Below are 18,734 nucleotides of genomic sequence, written 5' to 3'. Positions count from 1 at the left end.
TAAAAATGAATTCCCAGCTATATTCATTATGTGCATTCAGGAGTCTACAAGAACAGGACAGAATCATACTTGGGGGAGGGAGATGGCTGTCCTCTGAACCTTTTTGTGGCATGAACCCTCTTTGCATTCTGGTGGACCCCTTCATAGAATAATGTTTTAAATGCATAAAATAAAGCACATGGAATTGCAAAGGAAACCAACTGTATTGAAATACAGTTATCAAATCATTTTAAAAAAATAAGTTTACAGACCTTTGGCTAAGAAGTCCATCTCCTTTAGACCATTCAAGGCCAAGGAGATAAGGTCCATTTTTCCAGGCAGTCTTAGCCTTCAGCAGGCTGATTCTGTTCCTGGATAAATCTCTAAGATGGAAACATTTTGAGTTCTGGGATAGAAATGAATAAATTAATGATGAGATCAATGTATTATAAATGCTCCATATAATAAACTACATATTTAGTGCCTTTCTGATGATTTCTATCTATTTGAACTTAGGACCAAATCTGAATGGTTTTAAAAGAAGATTTTTAGGGCAGTTACATAACTCAGTGGATAGAAAACTGGGCCTAGAGACTAGAAGTCCTGGGTTCAAATCTACTTACAGACACTTCCTAGTTATGTGACCCTGGACAAGTCATTTAACCCCAATTGCCTAGCCCTTACCACTCTTTTGCCTTGGAACAGATATTTAGTGTTTATTCTAAGACAGAAGGTAAAGGTATTTGTTGTTTGTTTTTAAAGAATATTTTTATTGTAGTTTTGCAACTCTTTTCTTAGTTTTTGAATAAGAATAACTTTCATACAAATTATTACAGAAATAACATTGTATAAAATTTTGAAACATTTCACATCACTTGCCTATTAGGATAGTGATAAAAAGGTGTCAATAAAAACGTCAGAGCTCTGGAATTCAGATTCTCTGTTAAATTCCAGATTTGTTATCCTTAGGACATGGTTCAAAACATTATTTACACAAGACTCTAAAACTGATTTGCAAATTTTTCAAGTTAAATAAGCATTAAACTCATCTATTGTTTTAACATATATGAGGAGAATGTGATGAGTATTAGTCAATGTTGAAAATTCAATCTGAAAACAGAATCAAACTTATTAATATTTTGTTATGGTTTGAAAAGGTTTATTGTTGCATCCTATTAAATATAAAAGTATAGATATGTCTTGAAAAATTAAAAGGGGAATGGGGGAGATTTTCAAATGGTTATATTCTGTAATTTTCAGGAATGCAATCTATTTGAACAACAATTTTGTCTCTTGAAATAACTATTAGATTATTAATTGATGAAAGTTAGCTTAAGCCTTAATATGTGTCTACATATTAAATCTTTTGGCATATTTTTAAATATAAACAATTATCAAATGAATACATGTTTATCTACTGAATTACTCTGTATTTATGTAATCAAAACATATACACATGAAAAGGTAGATATTCAGTTAGAGGTAAAGGCAGTGTTAATACTCATATTCTAAGACTATAACAGTAAATTTTTTACATACACCTAAAAATAACACAGCTGGAAGATGTTTATAATGTTTTAGTAGTGCAAGGCAAAGGAGGGGATAGTTCCAAGAATGTAGACATTTTACTGGACAGATGTTTTAGAAGTTTTTAAGAGTGCCTTTATTTTAGAAGTCAGATTTAAAAAACAAGCTAAAAAACTAAAAAACTCCCAGAAAACTAATATTGTGCCAGGTATTACAAATGTCAGACACTTAAGAGCCTGTATTCTCTTGTCAGTTTTCCTTTCCTCTTCCTCTTCTGTATTCCTCCCTGCACAGTCTCATGAACATTTGTAAGAAGGTATTATTTGAATTTGAATTGTATTAGACAAAAATTAGTTCAAACTTAAGAGTAAAATGATATTTTGAATATTTTCCCAGAGTTTTGTGGGTTTTTGCATTTGTCTTAAAAACCACCAGATACAAATTTTCAACTCAGTCCCTTTCATTTTTCTATAAACCTTAAAGTCATGGTAGATTTGGAATTAACCTTTTAGTAGAAGAGTAATTAAAAAACAGTCCGTCTTATAATATGCAGAGCACTGTTGACAAAAATTCAGCCCTTTGGCCCATATTTAACCTTAAAACATCTGCGAGGTGACTGAGTTCCTGTACATAGGGCTTGTTGCGTTAAACTTGTCCTTTTCTTGCTCTAGCGCATAAAGTCTGGCAGAGACAGCACTGGCAGTTCTCGTAGCAAAAGAGAGGGAAGTGCGGGCAGCGGTAAGTATTTTCAGTTCTTCTAAGGCTGTGGAATTGTCAAATTTCCATCACATGGGTTTCTAGAAGAAATAGTATCTTGAAGTAATTCCTGATATATTTTTTTAATTGGCTAGGTTTTGGTTTTTTTTTTTTTTTTGGCCTAGGATAAAATTTCACATTCTAATTCATGAAGAAAGAACAGAATTTGAATTGTTGAAAATTAATGAAAAAAAAAGATAATTACATTATGTTTTAAAAGAAATATGCTTTCATTAATTTCAGCTATATTCTCTAATATAAATAATGATAAAGTTAGGTCTTCTGAAACTGAATGGATAGAGTTTAAAATTTTAATTAGCAGAGTAACAGAGTGCTTCTAAAATTCTTGAATATGATTTTATCTTAGATTAAATATTCTTACTTAATTTTTTTCACTAGTTTATTTAGCAAACACTTTTATAGATATGCAAAGATAAACTTCAGTTCAAATTCAGATTGAATTATTGTGGGTATCCAATTATTAGGCACTAAACTAATGAGGTTTTATTATATTTTTGTTTTCAATTCTGATCTTAATAAAGTACCATGAGAAGTAGTGTGATGTGGCAGTATACAAAAGGTCAAGAGTCTTCGATCCTACTTGTGGATTCATTATTTGCCTTGCACAAAATCTTTTTTCCTTTTTACTTTAGAGGAATGTTATCGTATTGGAGTTTTAAAAATGTAATAGTCTCAAATCAATTTGAAAAATAAGGGCTAAATTGAGATACATATATTATAGAGAGATGCAGATATAAATATCTAGATCTATCTATTTTTAGATATGTGGGTGTTTCAATAGCATATACATGACCCAGGTCCATTTAGATAGACCAAATGTATTTTTGTCTGCCTATTAATTAATGAGAATAAAAGTTGATAGGCAATCGGCCTGATTACCTCCTTGCCCTATGTCCCTTTTACCTTCCCAAATGGTGAACTCCAACCTATAGTTTAGCCTCACACTTAAACCTTGAGACAAATATCATTCCAAAGTAGGGAAAAGAAAAGGAACTCTATTCAGAACACTGCCCTAGGCACTAGAGGAGTTATAAAGTTTAGATTAAAACATGGCTATTGCTGTAATGGAGCTCAGGCTAGTTGGAGGCTATGACTGATGCAGAGAATTATAGTGCACAATAATATAGGATAAATACATTAGAAAGCTGAAACAAAGTGTCATGTGACATCCAAGGGAGGACCTAGTGAGATGAAGGAAAGCTTCATGAAGGAGATGGCTCTTAAGTTGAACTTTAAAGGATGTATAGAGACTGAACAGCAAATGTAAATGAGGGCTTAGATGTGTGAAAGTTCTACTTATGTGTAAGTGTTGGTGAAAAGTCCAGTTTAACCAGAAGGAAACTATGTGAAGGGGAGTAATATGAGGTAAGACTAAATTGAGGAGGCATGTTGTGTCCCCAAAAGCTTGGGAGAGGCCTTTGATCTTAATTCAGAGAGCAAGGAAATCATTGAAAGTTGAGGCAGCTTTGCACCCTGGCCTTGGTAACTCATTTTCATACTGTGCTCCTGAATAGTTCTCTTATGACTTAAGTCTCTGGCTTGTCATTTGGTACTAGATTTCCTGTGTGAACACTAGTCTTCTATGGTTTGGCCCCTGTACTCTGCCTCTCTGACACCAATCACCTATGCAGCTGGGTCATCAGCAGACCAGCTCTCACATTCTTCTTGACCTCTCTGCTGGCTTTGACACTGTCGGTCACCCTCTTCTAGATACCCCTCTTCTTTCTAGGTTTTTGGGACACCATTCTCTCCTGGTTCTCCTTTTACCTATCAGACTATCAGATTACCTATCTCAGTCTCCTTTGCTGAATCTTCATCCGTATCAGATCATCTAACCTTGGGTATCCCACAGGGCTCTGTCCTTGGTGATCTCGTTGTTCCCATGGATTTAATATCTCATCTGTATGCTGATGCTTCTCAGATCTATCTATCCTACCTTGCCTTCTCTGTGAACCTCTAATCTTGGTTTCCATCTGCCTTTCACACTTCTCAAACTTGAAGTTCAGTAGACATATTAAACTCAGAAAGTCTCAGACAGACCTCCTTATCCCTCACCTCCTGCCCACCCACCCAATCCAATCTGTTTCCAAGGCCTAACAGTTTCACCTTTGCACATCTCTTGAATACTCCCTCTTCTATGATACTGCCACCTGATATTTGGATTACTGCAGTCAATCTGCTGTGGGTCCACTTGCCTCAAGTCTCTCCCAGTCATACCATACATATCCCAGTGACTCTGAACTCCTATAATAGGTCATCATCCAAAACCCATTCCCTATGTCCCACTCCCTTAACCCTCCCACTCCAAAGTTTCAGCCTAATTCCTCCTAGACCTTCTACTGTGCCCATTGAAATTCCTGTTCCATAGGCTTCAAACTTTATTTCATTCTGAGTCTTTTCCTCCTTTCATCTTCTAGCTATTACTGATACTTGATTCCTCTCAGATGACATAGCTTCCCTGTCCACTCTTTCTAATATTGGCTGCATCTTTACTCATTTCCACACAGCTCACTAGTCAAGGCAAAGGGAACTAGAATATTCCTTGTTTCCCATTGTCACTTCCAAGCCCTCTCCCAGTTCACTAGCAATTATCAAAGAGTGGAATAAGTTTATATTCCAAAGGAAATATTCTCACTTGAATGTTCTGCCAAGTCATTAAGCTCAAATATGTCCAAAAAAACTTCTCTGTTTCTATTCTCAGGACCATGATTCTCCCAATTAGTTATCCAGGATTAATATCTCAGTATTATCTTGGGTATTAATATCTTAATACACTTTTACTCTACCCTCCCATTTGCTTCTCATTCCCCTCAGTCATCAAGGCTTATTGAGTCTACTTCCACATTCTCACTTGCAATCATTCCAGTCTATATTGCCTCCTACTCTGAAAAAAGTGGAAATCCTTCCCTCAAATGCAACCAGTAACTGCGCTTCATGACAGATGGATTTTTCTCAAGCTTTCCAAAAGTCCTACGTATTCTCTGGAATTATAAAACTCAACTTCCATGGCTTCTAGTCTACTGGAATTTATCACTTAAATAGATTTCCAAATCCATTTTCATTTTCTTATCATGGCCTTTTGGTATTAGAAATGTGCTCTGAAGCCTATCCCAGTGGATTTCTTTCCATCAGTACCAGGAGTATCTCTGGCAGCTAAGGAACTAACAAAAAACACTGTGTCCCATCTCAAAGAAGTTGGATGAAGACCACCAAGCACAGCTGGATATTACTCTCACATAACAGCAAGTTGGAAATAGATGATGTAATGTCCCTTGAGGCAAAAAAACCCCAGAAATTCCATGAAATTTTGAACATGCAGAACATGATTAACTCCTGAGGAGGTAGAGCTACTTGTTAAAACTGGGCCAGTTCCATTGCACTTTGAGGAATCCAGGCTCCCCTAGAAAGATTAACCTTGGTTCCTGGCCATTTGTTGTTTTCAGTTTAGGCTCCTGGGGACCTTTCCTATTATTTCTCAAATTTTTAGAGGTGATGACCAAGGGCAGTCCTACACCTAACTCCCTATATTAATCTCTGAACCTTTGGCTGGAGTTCTTGAGCACTTGTCTGAACCAGCGTTTTCAAATTTACTTGGCTAATGCCTGATGTGTGGCCCAGAGTCTACTGTATTGCTACTAGAATCCTTTCCATAATGCCAAATCCTTCTTAGAATACCACTGATTTTGTGATATAATTGCTTCAACTTACTCAGGAAAGCTTGGTTTTTCACCTCAGACCAACATCCCCACACAGTCTTTTGAAGAAGTCCCTCAATTGTGAGAGAAATCTAAAAATTGAGTATAATGGGACCATGGAAATGAGAGCAACATACAGAATTTTAACATTCATTGGCATCATTTTTTGTAATAGGAATCTTTTCATTGATATGAGATTCTAGAGTCAAAACACTGGAAATGGAACAATGAAATTTGATCATAATGACATCAGTATTTCATAATGTTTTAAATCTGAGGCGTTACATTCCAAAATCTCAATATATAGTTTATTCTTGTGTTTTTTTTTCTTTTTTTAACAAACCTCCACTAGTCTGGTATGTGGAGTGTTCAGGGAACACTAGTACCTCTAGGGTTAGGATTTGCTGAACCTTTTTCAGGGCTACTTTCCTTCTTTGGTATCTACCTGCCACCAGGACTCATCTGTGGCTCCAAGAAGCTGTAGCATGTGCAGTAACCACACCCTAGTAATCTGTCTTAGCATATGAATACTTCCCCTGGTGAAAGGGATGGATGAGAATAGTTTGTTCCAACAACCATGAATCCTGAGTCACTACCAGTCATCTCTTAACTTTTGTCTTAACCCTGGACTTTAATGACTCTGGAAGAGAGAGGGAAAGGCCAATAACTTTGTGTGACTCTTTCTCACTTAAATCCAATTTATGCACTGGTCAAAAGATATCACCAGTGATAACTCTGATCCTCTTCAAGAATGATGAACAATAATCAGCCAACTGCTAGTCTATTTTAAAAGTTTTTCCACCCATAGTTTATATTTACTAAATTGTATTTCCTTGCTTATAAAAGAAACTAATTTTAAAAACCACTTAACCATAAACATGAAGTGACTTGATCATTTTGAAAATATTCCTCTTTGTAGGAACTCTTCGTTTTTTGTTCTTGATATTGTCAATGTTTTTTCCTTTATTAAGAATCTATTGAGCACTATGACTACTTAAAGGCTCTTGAATTCTTGTTGCTACTATAGCTATTTTGAATGTTTATGTTGCCATCCTATTCAAAGTATCATAGCAACTTTTAAAAAGGAAATGATTGAATATTTCTGTGGTAGAAACAAGACTGGAGAAATTTATCATTTTTTGACAATGTGCATTTAATAAATATCTTCTTAGATTCAGATAGTCCTGAAATGGATGAAGAGAAGAAATAAATTACTTAGTCTATGCTCCATTTTTCTATTCTTAAGTAAAATCAGGTTTGAATTTATATATATTGAATCCCTTGGCCTTGACCACTCATATAAGTTAGTTGTTGATAAAAGTACCAACTAGTACCTTTTTCTAGTAGATAGATCTACTAAAACTAGTAGATCACAGAAGACAAAGGCCTTATACAGGATGATCTTCAACCACTGAAGAGAAGAGCTCTTTTAGTCATAATATCTTCCCCTGGATTAGGTGGTAATGTTGGTGCTAAGGAACCTTTTCTCCCTATGGTAAATAGAGAGGTCTTGGTAAATGATACTAACTTAACAAGGTAGAAATCATAAGAAGGCAATGTCCTTGCTACCTAAGATATTGAGCACAATGATTATATGTGCAGTTAGCCTTCATGATTCCATGGAAACAAATCTTATGAAACCCATTATTTCTAGGAGACTGGGTGACAGCAGGTATGGCAGATGTAAGAAATCATAATCAAATGTGGTTAAACCTGGGCAGATTCAGGCTGTTGAATTGAATTTATTCCTTAAAAACTGTAAGCTGGTAAGGAATCCAAAAAGGAAGATTCTAATAATAATAGACCAAAATTAAAATCAGAGGATCCTGTTAAATGAGATACTCCCAGATATGGGAAAATACATGAAGACACTTTGCAGAAGAGTTTGAACTTAGGTGATCTGAAGGAACTAGTGAATATATTTACCAGAGCTGTGTGTAAGAAAATTTATTCTGACGACAATTCAAAGTATATTTTGGAGGAGGTAAGAATATCTCTTGCCAAAGAGCAAATGGATAATATTGATGTTGAAAATTTTGAGGAAATAGGAGAGTTTATTGACAATAGAACAGGGCTTCCAAAAGGCACAGTGGAATAGGGTAAACAGTGGGTCAATCAGGACAAAGTGCTGTTTGGGAGCTGTAGGGGTGACAGCAGAGGTATAGATTGGGAAAATAACAGTGGGGGCATGCCACTTGTACCTAAGGTATGCAACTGGATTACTGGATTATGGGAATAACTAATACAATAAGATTTATAATGTTAAGCCACCTCAGGATTCCAAATAGTATTCGGAATATTGATGATTTGTGTGTGTATGGGTGTGTTGCTTTTTAAATTTAAATTTGTTGTTTATTTTTAACATTCTTTTTTTTCAGATATAAAAAATCAATTTATCAACTAGGCTAGCAATAATGAATAAATTAATGGTATATGATTCTCTTGGTAATGAAAGACCCCTTAGGGTCTTTGCTCCTCTTAAATATAAATGCTGTCTTTCTGACAGCTCATTATTTAGCCCTGCTCTGGGCAGCAAAAAAAGCTCTAATTGGTGAATGCCTGAGAATAACATTTTTTTAATTGAGCCCAAATTTTCTCCTTTCCTTTCTCCCATCTTTTCTCTACCAACTGTGAAAGCTAGCAATATGAGATCAAATATATGTATATATATACATATACATATAATCATATAAAACATTTCCATATTAGCTATATTGAAAAAAAGATCAAGAAAAAGAAAGCGAGAAAATTATATTTCAGTTTGTACCCAGTTCATCATATCTCTCTCTGGAGTTGGATGGCTTTTTTCATCATGAGTCCTTTGGAATTATCCTGGAAATTGTTGGATATTGTTGAGAACAGCTAAATCATTCTCAGTTGATCATCATTACAATATTACTGTTATTGTGTACAATGATCTCCTGGTTCTGCTCATTTCACTTTGCATTAGTTCATTGTCTTACCATGTTTTTCTGTCATTTCTTACAGTACAATAGCATTCCATCACAATCATATGCCACAACTTATTCAACCATTCCCCAATTAGTGGACATTGCCATAATTTCCAATTCTTACCACCACAAAAAAGCTGCCTTAAATTTTTTTGTAGGTGTAGATCCTTTTTATTTTTCTTTGATCTCTTTGGGGTACAGACTTAGTAGTGGTATTGCCAGGGCAAAGGATAGGTATAGTTTTATAGACCTTTGGGCATAGTTCCAAATTGTTCTCTAAAATGGTTGTACCAGTTCATAATTCTACCAGAAGTTCATTAGTGTCCTATTTTTTCACATCCCCTCCAGTATTTGTCATTTCTGAGAGATGTGAGATTGTACCTCAGAGTTGTCTTAATTTGCATTTCTCTAATCAATAGTGATTTAGAGCATTTTTATGTGATTGTAGATAGCTTTGATTTCTTCTTCAGAAAACTATCTGTTCATATCCATTGACCACTTATTAATTGGATAATGGCCTTTAATTTTACATATTTGACTCACCTTTATCAGAGAACTTTCTATAAAAATCTTTGATATTAGTGGCAGTCAGGTGTCTCAGTAGATATAGCACCAGGCCACTTGAATTCAATTCTCGCCTCAGATATTTTCCTACCTGTGTGACTTTGGATAAGTCACTTAACCTTATTTGCACTTCTGTCTTAGAGAAAAAGTAAGGTATTAAAAAAAATCTTTGATATTGTCTATAGTACCTTTTAACAAAATGTAGTTTCCTTTATTATCTCTTTTAATTAGTCTTTTTCTTTACTTTTGTTTTGTCTGACCTCATAGTTGCCATCCCTGCCTTTTTCACCATACCTGAAGCATAATACATTCTGCTCTATACTCTTATTTTAACTCTGTGTCTGTGTCTTTTTTAAGCATTGGATTCTAGTTTCTAATCCTTCCTGCTATCTGATTCCATTTGGTGGGTGAGTTCATCTCAATCACATTCACAGAATCTTGGGGTGTACCTCCATAAAGTTTCATTAGGTACCCTTTGCTCCTCTGCTGAGTAATTGCAGTTGGGATGGGACAGGAGAGAAGGCTGTATAGGTTCAACCTTATCCTAGACACTAGGATCAATCCTGTTCCCAAATAGAAAGAATAAAAGCCCTAGGTTAGTTGCTCAGCATTTTTGCCAGTCTTGTTGATAAACCAACTCTTCAGGAGTTGGTTTCCTAATTTGTTCTTTTGACTGAATAGCTATCTGATACTGTTCTATGCACTGGATTTCCTACCCCTGTAAGGTATCTGATCCCTCTGCTGATAATTACTCCTTTGCCCTACCTCTGCTTTGGTAGACATCCTCATTCACAGAATCATATGAAGATCTAGAGTAGGATGGAACGTAAGTGGTCATTTAGACCAACTCCCTCATTTTATAGATGAGTTAACTAAAGTCCATAAAGTTAAATAATTTGCTCCAAATCACACAATTTGTATGCCTCAGGAGTAGAATTTGATCTCAAGCCCTCCAACTTCAAAATCAGTGTTCTTTCCACTGTACTTTGCTGGTTCCCCAACTCAGGATTTTTAGATAATGATACTCCCTCTGACTTCTCATTCCCACCAAAAACAACAGCTATTGGGGGCACCTAGGTAGCTCAGTGGATTGAGAGTCAGGCCTAGGGACAGGAGGTCCTAGGTTCAAATCTGGCCTCAGACACTTCCCAGCTGTGTGACCCTGGGCAAGTCTCTTGACCCCCATTGCCTACCCCTTACTGGTCTTTTGCCTTGGAGTCAATACACAGAAGTTAAGGGTTTAAAAAAAAAAAAAACAGCTATTAATCTTCCAGTTTCTGACGCAAGTCTTTGAATGTCAGTTCTTTAAAAAAAAAATTATCTGGCCTCCCTCCCATGTTCTGACATAACTTTCATCCAGCCTAATGTCTTTCTTTTTAGTTCTTTCAGATATTTTGCAGTCTGGCCTGCCTTTCTGCCACCCAACTACTGATCCCAATTCCCAGGGTCATATAATTTACTTTTCATATAATGAGAAAAAACTAACTTGAAAGAAAATGGTTGAGGTACTTCCTTCCTTGAACTAGGACATCTAATCTAAAATCTCTGCCCACCTCTCATGACCTTTTCTACCTCCATTCTTCTTCAGATAGGCACAAGATGACCATACTTTAAGTTCCACCCCTGTGCCTATCAATACCTGCTCTTTGAGTTTTATCAAGTACTTTGTTTTGCTATACAGAATGATTTATTAATCTGTATGAAAACAAAAATTTCTGTTGATTCTAAACCATCCTTTTGAATATGTTTTTTTAAATTACTTGTTTTGCCACTATTAGCTATATAGTATAATGGTTAGGTAAATTACATATATAATATATGAAGCCCACTATTACACATACTTATACATACTAATCATTTATTGTGGTAGCAATATATTGAAATATAATAACTTTCATACTACATTCTCAAAGTACAAATTAATCTCTAGAAATAAATGGTCTATCTTGAAGATTCTGAGAAGCCAGTGCTTTTGGGATAACTTTGTAGTAGTATAAAAGCAAACCAGAAGGGAGCCTGGTAAGTGTAGCCAAATTACTAGTCATCACTACCGTTGGGGAGTGTGGAATACCTAGCTTAAGGTAAGGGGCTCTCTAGTCAATCAGTGTTGAGCATAGATATTTTAAATAAGTGTCATAAATATTTGTCTGGTTGATTAATAGTCTAGTGCTTAAAATTTTAGGTCTGGGAGAATCATTAGTGGGAAAACCATTCATATATTATTTTGTTACACTATTTTATAACTGTTCAATGCAATTTTAACGATACCTACCAATAATTCTTTTTCCATTTAAAAGATCTAGAAGAAGGAAGAATGCCTTTATGTCCCATCAATTTAATTGGGAAATTCTTCAATTTGATCACTCCCTATTCTACCCCTTTTAAATCTTTTACTTGAGTGGGTTTCTGTTTTCTGGAGATACTAGAAAACCCATTAGCTAACACACTGCTCAGGTAGTAGATTTTTTGGTCTGGATTGGTGATTTCAGTTAACTGTTGGAGAATTACTAGTGTGGAAATTCTATCCATCTGGGGCAATTGATAGGCAACTCATCTGTAACTTAATATTTTTAGAGTTGCTTAAGACAGTGATGGGAAAACTACACCATCGGGCCAGATGTTGGAGGGGGAGGCCCTGAAATGTTCTATCCAGCTGTGGGACATTATTCCTAATCTGATGAATACAATGAGTAGGATACAATACAATGAAACTTTGAAAGAGTTGCCTTAGAAACAGACTGACAGACGAGCATTTCCTTTCCTTTGGCCCCCCTCTTTAAAAAGTTTGCCCATCACTGGCTTAAGACATTGAAAATGTTGTCACATAATTTGTGTGCACCAGAGGCAGGAAATGAATCCAGGTAGTCTTGACTCCAAGGCCAACTCTCTGACTACTATGCCACCCTACCTCTCATGGTACCATTTAATAGACAGAAAATGTAACGGGTCCTTCCTATCTTGATAACAGTCCTTAATTCCTAAACTATAAATTATAATCTCTTTTTCTGCTAACTATGATATAATATAATAAAGCTTCAGGATTACACTATGCTATATTTTTTCTTATAGTAGTAAGAAACTCCAAATATGCATGCTAACCAAAATGTTGTTATCAGTCAATGGAATAATCTTTTAAATAACATTTTTATTACTCTATTATTTTTTAAATCTAAACAGGTATCTTATTTATAGAAAACACTTGTATCAGGAAATCGTTGCTATTGTCTAATGTTAGCTTTTACAGAAATGTTTTATGTAATTTCTTTAGCAATTAGATAAAAATGAGAAAAGTATGTGCCATTTACTTGCCAATTTATATTATCTCATTAATATTTTCCTCTTGGTTATTTCTCATTTCCTTTAACACTTTATTTAGTGATTTTAGTCCCCATTTCATTCCTTCTTCCAAGCTATTTTTTCCTTAGTAATTTATTATTATTCATGTAAGATGTAAATTTTGTGATAGGCCAATTTTAATTTTTTGTTTATTTTAGAATTCTCATGTTTATTCTTATGAAATATTTGCTACAAATTAAAGGTAGAGGATACCTATTACATCAAAATTGTGTTCTGCTTATTCTAATCTATACATTCAATTTTGAAAAATACAATAAAAGCTTACACATTTGGACCATTTGATGAAACCCAGTATAACCCACACCCAAACGGATTTCCTATTCTCATATGCTCTGTTGCCACCACTCAAAAGTAGAAAATATTTTTTTAACAAAAATTGGACTGTGTCCTGACTTCTTCCCTATACCCGGAACCCCCTTGCTGTCTAGGAGTTTCCTTTCAAATACCTTGACTTCAAGTAAATAACTAAACTCTAATGTGAGATTATTTTGGAATTCAAGCTGTATATAGCTGAGGTATATATCTCAAATGCAATTTCACATTACTCACTTCTTTAGGCACAGTTTTAAAGCACTAAAAAATCCCTTCAAGATAGCCTTTCATCACTTCCCAATTGAGTCCAAAGACCCTTTCTTTCCATGTGAATCTGCAGGGTTTTAGTTCTTTTTACTAGGCAACACTATTTTTATTCTTTAGTTCTAGGTTTAGCAACCCTTTCTATCATTTCACTTGATTTCCTCCCTTCCTTTTCTCCTACCCCTCCTTCATCTCTCTTCTAGTAACCTATAATGGTGGGGAAAGCATTAGACTCTAGAGTCCCAAGATCTGAGTTTGAGTCTCGTTTGTCTAATTATAAGTTGTATGATGCCTAGAGCAGACACTTCACTCCACCTGAATGAATGAATTTATTAAATGGTTTGGGTATGCCAAACATTGAGGGAGGCAATCCTTACCCTCAAAGAGCTTACATTCTAATAGGGAGAAACTTCATATATAGGGGAATGGTAGTCTGAGAAAAAGAGAGATGTGCACCTGCCAAGGACATGGTCTAGGTTGAATATGAAGCAGGATTGAGGTGGCTAGGTCCAGTGGGCAATGTGGCATACTTACCATTCTGGACTTTGAAGGCACTAGCATAGGGATTCCAGAGTGGAAAAAGTTAAGTTCCCTCCACTCTGAGCCTCAGTTTCTTCATCTATTAAGTGAAAATAATATTTTACCTACCTTAGAACTGTTTTAAGGATCAAATAAAATAATGTGTATAAAAACACTTTGTAAACTATAAAGTACTATTTAAATATAATAATAAGAATTGAATTCCATAGAAATTCTGTGCTCCTTTCTTATTCCTCCAACATTTATCACCAGTGCTCTAAAAAAATATCCTGCAATATTCTGTAGATCATTTTCCCTGTGGTCATAGGATTCAGAACTAAAAGATATTTTTAGGGATGTTAGTCCAATCCCCTCATTGTACAAATAAGGCAACTGAAGCCCATAGAAAAGGAAAGTCACTAGCCCCAAAGTCATAAAACAAATAAGTAGCAGTCAGGATTTGAATCCAGGTCTTTTGAACTCAAAATCCAGTAACTTGTTTACTATAATCACATGAAGCCGCCAACTCCCTTTAATTTTCTTCTATCATTATTTCTTAAAAGTACTCATTTGGTCTATGTAGCTCTATCCTAGTTTCTCCAGAATCTTTCTTCTCTCCTGTCAAAGGAATCAGCTGCTGTTCATAACATTCCCATTCAAGAATTCATAATTTGCACTTAAATATTAACATTTACAACACTAAAAAAGACTTGAAACTTCACATTTTAACATGGAAATCCCTAGACAACTGAGACTCTTATGGGATAAGGTAGAAGGCATTTTGTCAGCGACTTATTAAAAGAAGGTTAGTCTGAATTAACGAAATAAGAACATTTTAAAAGAATTAATTTTATTCATTTCATTTGCATATACTATACCTATAACTATTTATACAAGTGATCATAGGAAATTTGCTTTAATATCTATAATGAGCATATTCAATATAAGTTTATGTGTAAAATATGCTTTTTGAAGTACTTAATAGTGCTTTAAGATTGCTACAAGGTTGCCCAAAGATACATTTAAACTATTAAACCTTGTAGAATTCCCAAATAAATTTCAACCCAGCCTCTATCTACATTATGACCCATTCTAAATTTAGTATACTTCTAGTTATTTAGTACAGTTGAAAAATCAATACAGCCTAACCAGGACTTTTTATGTTATAGGGCCATATGATCTTAGAGTTGGAAGGGAACTTAAATGTCATCAGGTCCAATCTCCTCATTTCACAGGTGAGGAAAATAAGACCCAGAAAGTTCATAACTTGACCAAGTTAGTGGCGGATCAGGACTGGAACCCAGATCCCTTGACTCTCGATCCTGTGCCCTTTTTATTACTGGTTCTGTCTATTGCTTGACTCAAGATTTTTTAGTATGTTTTGCAAGATTAACTTCATAAGAAATCGATATATTTTAACTATTTGAAGTAAAAAATACGTTGCTGTTTTATATGCAGAATCTCTCTTTAAGGCTGTGTCTACTTGCTTCCAAAACATCTAGTCAATTCAGTGAAAAAAAGTCACTGCTGGCACTACCTGGAAAGTTAGCTTCGCTGGTAAGAGAAAGGAACCCCAGAACCCTGGGGGCTGCTCATTAGGTGGTCAGACTCAAAACAAGACAGTAGGTACTATACAACTGAGATGTCTGATAGTCAACAATAGCTAAGGTAATGTCCCAGAAAACAAAAGGCCTGGGAAGTACCTATCTTCCTGCCTCCTGAATTAACTGACTCTTAATTTGCATTTATCCCCAAAGGAGTACAATTTGTGGTATATTTGTTATTTTAGCCCGATACTTCTATTTTATGACATTTTGAGCATTGGAATTAGCAGGCTTAATTTTAAAAGTTATATTTCCTATCAATATCATTTGTGACTAAAGGCTTTGCTGAATTCTTAGTTGTTACTTGTATTATGTTCTTGGGCCAATATTTTTCCTTGGAGAGTAAATCTCTAGTGTTATGATATAAGGAAATAGAAAACTATGATCAGTGAGCAGAGGTTAACTTTATAGCTGATTTGTCAACTGTACCACAAAGCAAGATGTAGATGCAATACTTTCTAAAAATACAGGCCCTTAATTTTATTTTATACTCTGCTTATTAAAGTATATTCCAAGAGTGAGCAAGCATTTTGGGTAGAAAGTCACATTGTAAGTTTTGTTGAACCTTGATTGGGGAATGCAGTGTCAGGGAGGATTTTTGAGTGCTCAAGTACTGTAGGGAGCAACAAAGACTTAATTTTTACCAAAGAACTTAAAATGCAATGGGAAACTGAACGAACACCTATAAATGCACGTAAGAAATAAAGGAGTAGAAACTGTGTATCTATTACAGCATTTAATTCTTTGTTTCATATCATCGCAATTTGTGTTACTTGTCTGATCCTCTCTACTAGACTGTAAGTTCTTCAAGGACAGGGACCATGTCTTTATCTTTTTATTCCCTAAAAGTCACCTAGCAGAGTGTCTTGTGCATAATATACACCCAGTAAATATCTATATTGCTGAATACCTAAAATAAATGAGTATTAAAATACACACGCAGAGGCTTGGCCAGCCTTTCAGATTGTTCTTCCAATAAGCACTGTAAACAAGTGATAAACTATTCTTGAGGCTATCAGTTATATGTTTAGATCGCTACCCATGGCCCAGGTAGAGCTACATTCATATAATACACCTGTTGATTCAAAAGGCCACAGATCCCACTTTTGTACTACAAACAGCTTTTCTTCTCTCAATAGGGCTACATTTACACAGAATAAGTGTATGTCCTGAGGAAGTATTTCAATGAACTATTAAGACTCATTTTTTAACAAATGTACTATAAAAGGATCATTTTTACAAGATATTTCAGGGAGAGGAACAAGAAGAATGGGAAAATAATCACTACTCCCTCATCCTTATATAATATTCATAAAAATAAACTATATGCTTATGGAGGGTGTCATTAATGAAAATATGCAGTGGAAATCGGTAGGCTTTCCAAATTGGTCTCTACATTCTCTACACATAGACCTATTTATGGGCTGAAAGATGTAAAAGAATAAAGAAGTCCACTGTTATTTATTGTTTGTTATTTATATCCCTCCATTCCCCTCCACCAATACACACACACACACACACACACACACACACACACACACACTCTTTTTGGTAGAGCAGAAGATTTTCTTGCAAAAAGGATTATTTCATGAATATGTAAAGTTCATGCAAGACTGGTGAAATTCAATTCAGTTGCATTTCTAAGGCTCAATTGAGCACTTATTAAGCACTATTGCACTATTAATTGCACTTAATTGCACTAAGTGCAAAGCACTGTACTTGGTGTTCAAAATACGAAAACAAACCTAAGACAGTCCCTGCCCTCAGGGAGCTTATATTTTTGCTGGAGAAAAAAACACGTACACAGATAATTATATGCAAAGTAAATACAAAGTAATTTCTGTGGAGAAGACTAACCACTTGGGGAAGGGGGGATCCAAGAAAGCCTTCAGGTAGGACTTGGACCCCTTGAAGAGATCTGGGGATTCATGGTAGAACCAAAGAGAATATTACAGATATAAAAAATAACATATAGGCTGGAAGTACATGTTGGTGAGTGATGTGAAATTAGGCTGGAACAAGGTTGCAAAAGATCTTAAGTGCCCATTATAGGAGTTTGTATTTTACCCTGGAAGCAGAAAGGAACCATTGAAGCTCACTGAGCAGGGAAATGGTATCATCAGGCCTGGGCTTTAGGAATGTAAATTTGGCAGCTGTGTTTATGATGGATTGAAGAGGAAGGAGTAAAATTGGGAAGACCAATTAGATTATTGCAACAGTTTAGGTAAGAAGTAACAAGGACCTGAACTCTGGATTGTGGCAAGGTGAGTGTAGAGAAGAGGGGTTGAAAAAGACGTGCAGGTAGAATTAGCAAGTCTTGCTAAATGCTTCAATATGTGGGATGATTGAGAGGGAAGAGTTAGCAATGACTTCAAGGGTACAATCCTTGGTTTCTAAAAGGATGCTGGTACCCGTAACAGATATAAGGAATTTAGGAGGAATGATGGATTTAGGGAGAAAGATAATGAATTCTGGTTTGCATGTGTTAAGTTGGAGATGCCTGAGGGGCTTCAGGATAGAGATGTCTGGCTGGAAGTTGGTGTTTTAAGACTAAAGAGCTGAGGAGAAAGAACAGCAATAAATATGGCGACTTGTGAGTTTTCTTCATAGATATGGTCACTGAACCCTTAGGAACTGATGAGTTTACCTAGAGCAAGCGTTCTTAACATTTTTTGTACAACATACACATTTAAAAGGATGTCTTTAATCACATAAAATAAAAAGAAATGAAATTATAAAGAAAACCAAAGGCTAATGAAAATAAAGATGTAATTTGTTTTTTTCTCATCAGGTTCACAGATTCCCTGAAATATATCCATGGGCCCTCTGGGAATCCCCAGGTTAAGAAACCCTGACTTAATTAGAAAAATCTCAAGACATAAATAAGTCATAGGGTATCCCAAGAGGTAGGACAAAGACCTAGCAAAGGAGACAGGGTCAAACAAATAAGAAGACAAGAAAAAAATAGAGTCACAAAAATCCTAGGAGCAGCAAATATCCAGGAAAAAAAGAGATTGTCATAAGTATCTAAAGCAGCAGAGAGGGATCAATAAAGTTGAGTACTGAGAAAAGGCTAGTGGCAATTATGAAATCTTTGGTAACCTTGGAAAGCTGTTTCAATTGAATAATGGATTCAGAAACTAGATTGCAAGTGGTTGAGAAGTATATAGAAGGTGAGCAGGTAG

At 35.4% G+C, this 18,734-nt stretch overlaps 1 protein-coding gene across 1 annotated transcript in view; it reads left to right on the top strand.

The window, feature by feature from the left end:
• IFT88 (intraflagellar transport 88) overlaps window positions 1–18,734 on the top strand; it is a 110,080-nt gene that overhangs the window by 79,953 nt on the left and 11,393 nt on the right. Inside the window, exon 25 of the mRNA XM_044668306.1 lies at window positions 2,178–2,244. Within this exon, the coding sequence (XP_044524241.1) occupies window positions 2,178–2,244 (67 nt within the window). The remainder of the gene's footprint in view (window positions 1–2,177; window positions 2,245–18,734) is intronic.

Source organism: Gracilinanus agilis, chromosome 3 (assembly GCF_016433145.1).
Source record: "Gracilinanus agilis isolate LMUSP501 chromosome 3, AgileGrace, whole genome shotgun sequence".
Lineage (NCBI taxonomy): Eukaryota > Metazoa > Chordata > Mammalia > Didelphimorphia > Didelphidae > Gracilinanus > Gracilinanus agilis.
This window is presented reverse-complemented; position numbering and strand designations above follow the sequence as displayed.